At 36.2% G+C, this 12,438-nt stretch overlaps 1 protein-coding gene across 15 annotated transcripts in view; it reads left to right on the top strand.

Annotated features, from left to right (window-relative positions):
• Positions 1-12,438, top strand: part of SEC31A (SEC31 homolog A, COPII coat complex component) — a 60,441-nt gene that overhangs the window by 30,247 nt on the left and 17,756 nt on the right. For 4 of the 15 annotated variants that reach the window (XM_074346253.1, XM_045513090.2, XM_045513084.2 and 1 more), the window contains 8 exons: positions 199-377; positions 1,687-1,813; positions 2,769-2,914; positions 4,436-4,609; positions 6,999-7,175; positions 9,434-9,526; positions 10,202-10,328; positions 11,974-12,315. In XM_074346253.1, coding sequence (XP_074202354.1) covers positions 199-377; positions 1,687-1,813; positions 2,769-2,914; positions 4,436-4,609; positions 6,999-7,175; positions 9,434-9,526; positions 10,202-10,328; positions 11,974-12,315 — 1,365 coding nt within the window. The remainder of the gene's footprint in view (positions 1-198; positions 378-1,686; positions 1,814-2,768; positions 2,915-4,435; positions 4,610-6,998; positions 7,176-9,433; positions 9,527-10,201; positions 10,329-11,973; positions 12,316-12,438) is intronic. The other 11 variants (XM_074346270.1, XM_074346261.1, XM_045513098.2 and 8 more) reach the window with 5 other exon arrangements.

The raw sequence follows: 12,438 nt of genomic DNA, 5'->3' as shown, positions 1-12,438 counted from the left end.
TTTACCTAATTTTATTTCCATACATCTCAGTATATTTTCATAGATATCAAGAGCTTATATTAGAAATTAATCCACCAGTAATATTTGAGAATGAGCATGTGTTCTCCATTGTATGTGTGTGTAAAAATTCATAGGTGTAGTGTTTTTTTCTTATAACAAAACTTTATTTAACTTAGGTATATTATTTCTTTATTGCAGATATTGATGGTTTAATTACTCAGGCTTTGCTGACGGGTAACTTTGAGAATGCTGTTGACCTTTGTTTACATGATAACCGCATGGCTGATGCCATTATATTGGCTATAGCAGGTGGACAAGAACTCTTGGCCCGAACGCAGAAAAAGTACTTTGCAAAATCCCAAAGCAAAATTACCAGGGTATGTTATTTTTAAAATAGATAAACAATAACACATTTGTAAAATAGTATACTTTTACTATAGATAATAGAAATGCAGAAAACAGTAAAGAACAAAAAAACTACCCATAATTCCTTGATCCAAAAGTAGTTATTGCTGATAGCTTGGTATAATTACTTCAGATTTTGTTGTTACATATGTATTTTTTTCAATGAAGAATACCTTTCATATTTTCATTGTAGAAAAGTTAGAACATAGAAAATGTTAAAGATAAGAATTTTAATATCCCATAATTCCGTCAGATTCGTGCATACTCTTTTGTACCTCTTTCTATGTATTTGTAGAATTTTTAAAAACAGAATGAAGATTATATATGTATAGAGGGGTGGGTGTATAGCTCAGTGATAGGGTGAGTGCTTAGCATGCACGAGGTCCTGGGTTCAATCCCCAGTACCTCCATTAAAAAAAAGAAAGATTATATATGTATAGTTTTACTTACAGATACTGTCACTTACATTGTAAGCATTTTCCCATATCGTTAAAGAGTCTTAGCAAAATTTCAATTGCTCTATAATATTCTATAAGTAGGGATATATTATTTCCCTTATTTGGGGATATTTAAGTGGTTTCTGATATTTTCCTAATATAGTTAAGATCCTGATAAACATCCTTGTGCCGAAAGATTTGTGTGAATTTCTAATTGTTTCATAAGGCTGTAGTTCTTGGAAAGGAGTTTCTGGTACAGAGGGTCTGTACATTTTTAAGCTTACTAATACTACATTTCTTTCCATAAAAGTTGTCCCAGTGTTCCGTGCCAGCAGCTTTGGTTGCTGTCAGTTTCCCAGGCTGTCTCAGTGTCACTCCCTCCCCTGCTGTTGTTTAGCCACACTGGCTGCCTTCAGTTCCTCACACACTCCATGTGCCTTTCTCTCTCAGGACTGTGCCCCTAGTGATCCCTTGGCCAGGAATGTTTTTTCCTTTCTTGATGAAATTAATTCTAACTTCACATCTCAAATGTCTGTATGCTCAGAAAGTTTTTCCTGATCCTTCAGACCAAGTCATGTCTTCCTGTTCAATGTTTTAGTTACACCCTATACTTTTCGTCTCAGCATTTTATAAAATATCTTAGTGTGATTCTTTTTTTTTTTTTGAGGAAAACTGATACTGTCTTTTATGTCATTTGATTCAAGAATACACTTCAGTTTGCTGCTGCTTTTATTCTATATGAAACGTTGAATAGTAGTTTTGAAAGAAATGATTGATTAGCCAGAGTTAATTTTTATTAATGCACCAAAGGCTTTTAATTCTCCCTTCATTTTCCTTTCCCAAGCTAATTACTGCAGTAGTGATGAAGAACTGGAAGGAGATTGTTGAGTCTTGTGACCTTAAAAATTGGAGAGAGGCTTTAGCTGCAGTACTGACTTACGCGAAACCAGATGAGTTTTCAGCCCTTTGTGGTAAGAAAATGAGCTTTATATTATATTATGTATATGGCATGGACTATTGCAAATAAAATTAATGACAGACTTTATGAGAAAATTTTTTAAGCCTTCTAATCACAACAAGAAAACAAAGTTCTCATTTGAATGCTTTTCTCAGAATTACTAACTACATTGCTTCTCCATACCTATTAGTCATTATTTTTAATAGTATTATTTAATGATATTGGTTTCGGACAGACCAAACTTGGAATCTTGCCTCTGCCACTTTATTAGCTGTACACCCTAGGAAAAATTAATTCCTAAGCCTTAGTATGGTCATATGTAAAATGACACATAGTCAGCTCTTATAAATGTTAATAAATGTTACCTTGATAAAATTAATAATTATAACATGTGAGTAGAAATTACCATTAAAGGCCATGACTAAACTGATAACTAGGGAATAAAACTCATTTGCAAAAGCAGAAGCTTTATGCTGCTAGTATAAAAACAAACAACCATTTGCTTCCTTGAAACTATTATGAGAATACAGGATTATAGGATATTAACTTTATCATCATAAACAATTTATAGTAGTGCTAGCTACCATTGATGTTTATTCCAAATGTGCCATATTTTAGTCCACTGCTCACAAAAGCATCTGATGTGATGAAGTGCAGTTAAATGTTCATTAGAATTTTTCTGTTCAAGTATTGTTTCCATTATTAATTTTTTCTAATATAATGAATGGAAATCCATTCTACAACTAGGTATAGAATCTTATGAAATTGTTTATTATATCGGTTTTTCACATGCTTCCCCTCATGTAACAAAAAATATTTACTGAACATTTACATCACAGTGATTTTGTTTCTACCTGCCACTCATTGGTTATAAAGTTTAATCCATCTTCTGAAAATATTATTGGGCTGCTCATGACCTCATGTACAGATTGCCTTGTGTGTAATTTTGTTTTCCTCTTGATCTATAGACCTTTTGGGAACCAGACTTGAAAGTGAAGGTGATAGTCTCCTGCAGACCCAGGCATGTCTCTGCTATATTTGTGCAGGGAATGTAGAGAAACTAGTTGCATGTTGGACTAAAGCTCAAGATGGAAGCAACCCTCTGTCCCTTCAGGTTAGTGTCTTTGATACAAAAGGTGCTTCCTGTCTCCTTATATTCTAGAAATTGATTTGTTCCAGAAATTCATTGCTTTCACCCTCCTTAATTACATTTTAGGAGTTCTTTTGTTGAATTATGTGTATTTATTGCTATTTGTGGAGAGGCAGTTTGAGATGATGGGACAGTAAAATAGGAATGCAGCTGTTTGTGAAATCAAAGTTGATATGGTAGTTTATTGGGGAAGGTAGATGGCAAGAGCATGATAACAGCCCTAGAGTTTAACCTTTTCCTCCTGCCCCTTTCTCTGCCTCCAGGGATGCTGTCTGCCTGGGCAAAGATAGAAGCAATGTAGGGTGAGGAAGGGGAGACATTCCTAGTACAGTAGACATGGTTCAGGGAAAATGAAAGAAGTAAATGGAATCTCATGTAGCACTAATACACAGGCAAGAGAGGAAGTAAAAAATATGGGGAATATTCTCAGGTTCTGAGAACTATAGATGTAGATTTTTTTCTTTCTAAGCATTTAATCAGCAAGCTGCAAGAAATTTCAGTCTAATATTTCTTTTTATCTCTGGAAAAAGAGTTTCCCAGTAAAGTTCTTGCTTTAAAAATCACTGTTGAAACCAAAAATCTTGTAGGAATCAAGGTTTTCCTTTTATTTTTGTTTTGTTTGTTTTGTTTTGTTTATTGTATCATTTACTAGTTTTGTTAATTTTGCTAGGTTCATGGACAGTGTTGCCTTTAGGGGGAACTAGGTAAAGGGAACAGAGTTTTCTTTGCTATCTTGGTAATTCTTCTGTAAATCTAACATTCTTTCAAAATAAAAAGCTGAAGGAGCACTAACTTACTATCTTCAGGGTTGAAACATTTGATGACATACTCATCGGATGAGAGCCCCAGTGCTGCACATTCTCACCAGCACATGGTTTGGAAGGTTTTCCTTTTAAGTGCTTCTGAGGGAAAACAACTTGTTTCACACATCTGGATTTGTGTACTTATGAGGGGCAGTTGGGATATTCTTGTACTTTATACCTGAAGCATAGGTCCCCATTGTTGAAAGAATTGGCATTGAAGAACAACATGAGAAACTTTGGGTTGAAATACTAAGCCTGTTTGGGGTCACCTCTCAGTGGTACTATTTTTATTTTTGTATACGTAAGTATGTTTCCTCTTACACCTGCTGCAACCCAGTATCTGCCTTCAGATCTCTGCCTCTCCCCATCACTTGGGATACTTGCCTTTTTTAGCTCACGAGTATCTGGCAGCTTCAGGATGTTTAGGAAAAGGTGGTAACCTATGTTTTATCTATGAGTAAGAGGATACCTACTTTTTCAGTTACCTCAGTAGTGGCCAAGTCTTCCAGACCTTTTTAAGATTGGTGATAATACTATATAGTATGTAGTATGTGGAAGGTACCGCACTTTTTGTAGACTTTGGAACTGTCAGTAACTCCTGATCTTTTCCTGACTCCTCTTAGTACACATCTTGGTGTCATTGTCTGTTTCTCCTTCACCCTCCCTTCTTTTTCTCATTTAGGATCTGATTGAGAAAGTTGTCATCCTGCGAAAAGCTGTGCAACTCACCCAAGCCATGGACGCTAGCACTGTAGGAGTTCTTTTGGCTGAGAAGATGAGTCAGTATGCCAATTTGTTGGCAGCCCAGGGCAGTATTGCTGCAGCCTTGGCTTTTCTTCCTGAAAACACCAACCAGGTAATTAGAACTAACCATTTTTCTTCTTTCAGTGTATGAGAAAGGTAAGTCCAGTGGATAGCTCAGTATTAAACATAACATGTACTAGAAGGTGGAATATTTTCGAGCAGTTGAACTTCTGTCACCTGACTGTAGGTGAATATTATTGACAATTCTTCAAAGATCATTTTAAGTGTATCCAGGCTGTGTCAGAGGGATGGGATGCTCTTACAGTGTGATAGATGCCTTTGTACTGAAGGGCATGGTATTTGAGGAAAATAAATGAGAAAAGGACCACCTTTTTGTTTCTTAAGCCAAATGCTGACTCTGCACAAGATTATTCGTAGGAATCTTCTGTGTTAAAAAGCTGTAAATGTTAATACTTAAACACACTGGGGTTGTGATTTTAAAATTCCCACAAGTGGCAGCCCAGATATTAGTGAAGTTGTTCATTCTCTGTGCCATTTCCGTCTGATACTGTCTGTGTGCAAGTATATTTTTAAAGTATTCAAGGCAGAGGGAACTACATTACATTCCTAACTTAGTGTCCTTATTTGGTGTGCAGTAAAACTCAGTCTTTTTCATGATATTTGTTTCAGTTCAGTAAGTGACTAAATATATAGTGATAAATAAGATTGCCAGGATCCTTTGCCTGGAGGAGTTTCCAAACTCAAAATGACAGCAGAAGTAAACATGGTATTCCAACGTGATAAGGACAGTGATAAAGCTAGTAGTGCTGTGGGGGCACAGAGGAGGGGAATTCAGTAACGGGGAGGGTGTAGCTCAGTGGTATGGTGTGTGCTTAGCGAGCACAAGGTGCTGGGTTCAATCCCCAGTGCCTCCATTAAAGTGATAGATAAATAAATAAATAAACCTAATTATCCCCTCCCCAAAAATTAAAAAATAAAAAATATAATTTTTACATAAAATATATAAAATATAAAAATAATTTTTAAAAAATTTTGAAAACCGGTAACAGAGCATGGGTGGAAGCTAGTGTGGGTGTGAAGACAGTTTTCCATAAGTAAGATATTTTTATCTGCATTGTGTGTCTGCCAGAGCTTAATTTTGAGCCTTATATTGTTTCTATACTTTTTATTCTAAACTTTATTCTGTTTTTTGATAGATTTTTTTTAGTTAATTGTTTTCAGGATTGTATCTGTTCTAGGGAATTACCAGTACATTTCACTGAGTAGTTTCATTGAGTAAAATACTACCTCTGTGTTCCAGGACTGTGGAGGTGTGGTTCTCTGCTTGGTTTTGTGTACACTTACATGTAGGATCCACCTCGAGTCCCCTTAGATTGTTAATGAGAATATTACAGTAGAAACATAGTCTTTATCTTTATGATGATTTAGGCATATTAGTTTTATGTGATTTTTCACTTAATAAGATCTCATTATTATATTGAGATATAAGGGCCTTTATCTTAAGACTAACTTAATATAAGACTTTAGATCTTCCAGCCTTAGAATTAAACTCTATTTTCACTATCATTTATGACCACATGTATTTTCTATACATTATTTTTCATGCTCTTCTTCAGACTTTTAAAGAACATTCTTTATGCAAAATTCATAATTTTAGTGTCATTTCTTCCTGTATATCTCAGAAGACCCTTAGTATTTTCTGAGGAATATGTCCTGAGACTTTGTGACATCATTGTAGTCTATAATTCCCCTCCTTAAGGCAAGTTTACCTAAGTATACCCAAAAAGTTTAAGTGACATCTTTAAACTTTTAATGAATGTATAGAAATTTATAATTTTTATAGATATTAAGATGAATTCTTGCTGAAACATTTTAACACATTGCTTTTTGTTGTTGTTTGTTAATACCTTGAATGTTTATATGGTCAGCTCATACTTATTTTAGATCTGTATAGTTGTAGATCTGTATGAGCTACCCTGAGTTTGACATCTTACTCTTAATTTATTTCAAGCATCTCTTTTTTTAATTAACTTTCATCTCTTTCTTAGATCACCATTTTCTGCCATTACCAACTTTAACAGTTGATTCTCTTTTAGAATCTTTTTTCCCTACAAAGAAATAAAGTTGCATTTTTTCAGGTACTTTTGTGATTTGTGAGCATTACTTAACTGCAAGAAAACAACAAAAGAGCAGTGTTGATAAGTGACATTGATCTTGTATGTTACTGTGTGGTGGGCATAATTCAAATCCCTGACTTGGTTAAATTGTAAGTAACACTATATATAATGGACCTTTGATGTCAGTCTTCAGTATTAGAAACCATGATGTCAGACCCTAAGGTGACAGGTTTTATTGTATAATACACAGCATATGAACAAATATCATATGAACGATCAGGCTTACTTTAAGAAGATCAACATGCTGTCATATATAGTTGGGTGAACTCTGTTTGCTTTGCTTTCTTCCATTGCTTCTTATAGCCAAATATTGTGCAGCTTCGTGACAGACTTTGTAGAGCACAAGGAGAGCCTGTACCAGGACAACAGGAGTCATCTAAAATTCTATATGAGAGGCAGCAGCTGCCCAAGGGCAGGCCTGGACCCGTTGCTGGTCACACACAGATGCCAAGAGTTCCAACTCAACAATATTATCCCCATGTGAGTGATATGGTTCAGATAGTAACATTTATGTATTTCTGTTCAAATTGGTGGTTTTAGTTTGTTGGGTAAGAGACCTTATAATGTGTTTTTTTTTTTAATTATCCCTTTAATCTGGTCAAATAGATTATAAATTATATATAAATTAATCTAAGCTCTCTAGGGTGATTTCTTCTTACTTCTCCATCACTCAAACTTCTCTTACACATGCACATCTGTTCTCTACAGTTTGATTCATCTAACAAACTGTAAGTAAAGTAGTGGGTACAATTTTGTGAGTGATTTGGTTAATTTTTTTTAATGTTTTTAGAAAATAGTAGTCCTTTTTTTGAGAATTATTTTTTGAATCAGTAGAACAGGTTTACTATGAACAGGTTTACTTCTATATCAGCACAATACAAAGTATCCAGAATTCAAACTTATTTTTTTGGACAAGTTGTATTTTAGAGAAAAGCAAATGGCCAAAGGTTTATGAAAATGTGGGTCATGGGATATGTAAAGATGATTAAATGATTTTTATTAATTAATTTATTAAATTAAAATGACCAAATGGCATAAAATGTGGCCTCTTACTGTTTTTTTACTATTTCATGCAGCAATCTTTATTTCCAGACCAATAGATAACCTCATGTTCTTAAGTGAAAATTATATTTTCATAAGTAGTAAATGGTCTTGATTGATAACAAAATTAACTGGTACCCTCTCCATTTTAAAATAGAATAAATTGCTGATAGAATTGACAGGGTCAGTTTTACAGTTTGTTGTATCAGAAGTAAGCATAGAAGGATGAAAAACTAAAAAAAAAAATCATGCTCTTTTGTCTGTTGTACTTTTGGATGGTACTAATCAAGGTAGATCACATTTGTATATAGTTGTGACTGTAGTTTTGTTTTTTCATTCATTGGACAAATAAGAATTTAAGTGCCTGTCTTTATGCTACCCATTGAGGGTGTATGGGTAAACAAAACATTAAATTCCCCACTCTAGCGGAGATTGCACTAGACTTGCAAAGTCTACGACATAGCTAGGGCGTATCAGGTGATGGCTGGGAAAACTGAGAGGTGGAGAAGTCAAGCGACTGACTAATCAGGGTTTTAAGACAGAGGTTGAATTTCTCCGTATCTCGTGGCTAGTTAATGGTTAACAGAATTAGAACTCCTAAGCTAAGTACCTTGAGTTCCACCTCGCTATCTCAGGGCACTGAAGTAAGGCATTCTATTCTGGGAGAAGAGAATATTTACTCTTTATGTCCTTGGCTTTATCTGTCTTTCTGGGAAAATGTTAAAAAAAAAAACAAAAAAAAACCTTGAAAGACTTTGTTATAGTTCAACTTAACAGTCTCATACTTTAAGAAAAGGAAAACAAGTTCAGTCATAAATTAAGTGGTGATTTGCTTTTTAAAACTCAATGATACACTGAATGAGGGCAGAGGCTTATGGTTTTACAGGCAGGAGTACAGGGTTGAAAGGGAGGCCAAATCAGCAGGCATTGCACTCCTGCTTAGACCAGCGCATCTTTGCGACTGTTTATGGTAGAGTTTCTACGAAGACTTACTTGACAAAAAATATTTTGATGGCTTTAAAAATTTTTTATGAAAACCTCTGGACTCCAGGCTGAGTTCCATGGTGTGGTGCAGCAAACACTGGCCTGGGCCTCAGAACACTGGAATCAGTCCTCACTCCATTACTGAGTTGTATGGACCTCAGCCAGCCTCTTCATTTCTCTGGGCCTTGGTTTCCTTGATGATAAAGCGTGGGGATTAGACTGGATGATCTTTAGTATTGTTTGATTCTAAGCCTCATATGGGACTAACGTGATTTTTGTGGCTCTAATGAATCCAGAAAAGGGAGCTTACAGCAATATGTTTAGAGATCTGCTAGTAGCATCAATATGATTAATGCTTCAAAATCACTTTTTTACTCAATTACTTTTTTTTTCCCCTGGAATGTCTTCTTTCCTTCCCTACTTACAGAGCCTACCTTTCCCCCCTTATTCTTGACACTTGAATGGCATTGTTCTTTGTGCTTTGATTTAGTTTTCATACTGATTTTTCTGCTATCTCCCTCTGCCCTTTTTATTGTGAATGTATGTTTTCTTTTGGGACCCCAGCTACCTTGAAAGCAATTGCCTGACTAATGTATGCTATTTTGCTGCTCTTATTTTTTGCTTTGCATCTGGCTATTAATGCCTTTTTTTTTTCTCCTTTTAACATTATCATTTTTTATTTTCTGTGATTGGTATTTCTTTGTTCAATTCAGGTTAGAATTGCCCCCACTGTCACTACCTGGAGTAACAAAACTCCTACCGCCCTTCCCAGCCATCCACCTGCAGCCTCTCCCTCTGACACACAGGTATATCCTTCATTATTCCTCTTTGAGCAGAATTCTGCTCACCTAAATATATAGTTATATATTCTCTACCCAGCTCCCTCAAGTTCCCATCCCCCATCTGTCTGTCTGCTTATTGCATTTTAATGCTTTTAGGATGCAAGAAGCAGTTTTTAATACAGTTAATTTATTTTCTTATCCCTCTCCCTGTCTTTTGCAGTTCTAAATTGACTTGAACTAGAAAAACATCAACCAAGGTTCTAACAGTGGTTTAATGCTGAAGATTTTCTTTTTTTTTTTTCTTTTTTTTCTTTTTCTTTTTTTTTATCATTGCAGAGAAGCAACAATTCCCTTGTGGCATTTATACTTATATTTCTGAGGCATTAGTTGTGGATAGAATTTAGTAGAGATGGAAAATCCTAGATTTTATCATAAATATCATAGATACTGTTTTATGAGGCTATTAGCATCTCTTGCCATTCATTGCAATTATTACTTTGGACCTGTCTAATCTTTAAATCACTCAGAAAGTGTTGCTCAGAAAATGTGTCCTGAAGAAGATAGAATGCACAAAATACAATATTTTTTACGCAAAGTTTAAAAAACAACAACAATTCCATTTTAGAGATTATAAATCCATCTGGTAAGGTTCTTGGTTCCAAATGTAATCCTCCCTTTTACTATATTCTCATTTCCTAGGGAGAAAATCCTCCACCTCCAGGTTTCATAATGCATGGAAATGTTAATCCAAATGTTGCCGCAGCTCAGCTTCCCACATCTCCAGGTCATATGCACACCCAGGTACCACCTTATCCACAGCCACAGCGTAAGTAGTATGACCCTAAGGTTCTGTCACAGCAGCGTGTCTCACCTAATGTAGTCACCATTTACTTTGAAGCTCCAAAGCCGTGATCAAATCAATTTTAACAAGTAAAGAAAGAACCATTCTGTGTTGGGCTTGAGTCTGTAGAGACACATGGTTTCCCTGAATCAACATACGAGGAAGCAGCTTCCCTGTCATTCCATTCAGAGCAGTTGACTCCTGTTCCTGAGCCTTACTAAGACCCATTAAAGAGAGTCAATTGTCCCATGATTTTGGTATAAAAAAATAGAATTTTAGGAATTATTTGGTACATATTCTTTTCCTTCAGGCAGGATAACAAGCCATTTTGGTAAAAGTGGTTCCAGGTGACATTTGTTGTTGTTTTCCATTTACTTTATGATTATTATTTTTTTAAGAAATAGACTATTTTTTAGAGCGGTTTTAGGTTCAGAGCAAACTGAGTGGAAAGAACAGAAAGTTTCAGTATACCCTCTGTCCCCATGCACAATCTCCCTCCCCCACCACAGACATCCTACATCACAGTGATCCACTTGTTACAGTCAGTGAGCCTACAGTGATACATTATTATCACCCAAAATACATTACTTTAGAGTCCCTCTTGGTGTTGTACATTCTATGAATTTTGACAAATGTATAGTAATGACATGTTTCCCCTATTGGCTTTCATTTTTTTTTTTTAGAAAATACTTATACTTGGAAAGTAAAACATCACCACTATTTTAAAATTTAAAATGAGCAAAACCCAAAAATCTCAAAAGGGAAAGTTATGTGACTGAATGAACTATTACAGAAACAAGAGGATGTTACCTAGGAAGAACTAATCTTACTGAGCACGTTCTCTGCTAAGATGGATGTTCTTACTTAACGTGAATACAGATTGAATATGGCTTTTCACTCAATGCTCAATATGAAAGAGCTGTCTTCAGAGTAGTACATTTCTACTAGATTTCCTCTGCAGGGGTTCATATCTGCCACTGGTTACATGAAAGGTAATGGTATTTGGGTTCAGGTCTTTGCATTAAAACATTAATTGGCTCCCTGATGCTTACTCACTGTGAGAAATACAGTAATTGTTTTGTCAGAGATCATAAGAGTTGCCTGTTCATCTGAAACTGTGTTCAAACTCAGAATTTGAGTAGCCGATGACTTTACTGTATGTTGGAGAAGATACATTTGATTCACAACAATAATGTTCACTGTTGAGATCTTGAGCTGCCACCTAACTCCCTTACATTTCCTGTAAAGGGAACTGCTTTGGTGTGGTTATTCCTGCGTGGTTCCATCTAGTGGCCAGTAGGTGTCACTGCAGTTTTTTCATAGGAGCAGGACATCTCATGAAAGGGTCAGTCTTAAAATTCCTGGGCCTGAATGTTCACAGATTTTCATAGCCAGCAGCAGCCTGGAGGTGGCAGGGTTCAAGTATTGGATCCAATGACTTTTGGTATAGTTAGGGCATCCAGACTATCAAAAGCATAACATATTTTAAGTGGTACTGTTTGGTTGTAACTTACTGTTACTAGAAGAATGATGAAAGGAACATCCTTAGAATGAGATAACTTTGATTTTCTGTTGCTGTCTGAATAAATTTGTAACTAATTAAAATTTCTGTTTCTTCTCCTTGGTGTAGCTTATCAGCCAGCCCAGAAGTATTCCTTCGGAACAGGGGGGTCAGCAGTGTATCGACCTCAGCAGCCTATTGCTCCTTCTGCTTCAAACGCTTACCCTAACACCCCTTACATACCCTCTGCTTCTTCCTACTCTGGGCAGTCTCAGCTGTACGCAGCACAGCACCAGGCCTCTCCACCTGCCTCCAGCCCTACTGCCTCTTTCCCCCCTCCCCCTGCCTCTGGAGCATCCTTCCAGCATGGCGGACCAGGAGCTCCACCATCATCTTCAGCTTATGCACTACCTCCTGGAACAACAGGTACACTGCCTGCTGCCAGTGAGCTGCCTGCATCCCAAAGAACAGGTCTGCGCTTGAAAGGGATTTGGTTTGGCTCCCTCCTTTATTTGTTCATGATCACATGGGTGGATGGAGGGGAGTTATTTCTAACTGTAAACTGGGTCATGTGAGGTATTGACTGAATTTTTT

This window comes from Camelus bactrianus, chromosome 2 (genome assembly GCF_048773025.1).
Source record: "Camelus bactrianus isolate YW-2024 breed Bactrian camel chromosome 2, ASM4877302v1, whole genome shotgun sequence".
NCBI lineage: Eukaryota > Metazoa > Chordata > Mammalia > Artiodactyla > Camelidae > Camelus > Camelus bactrianus.
The sequence above is the reverse complement of the archived record's forward strand: the minus strand, read 5'-3'. Positions and strand labels throughout refer to the sequence as shown.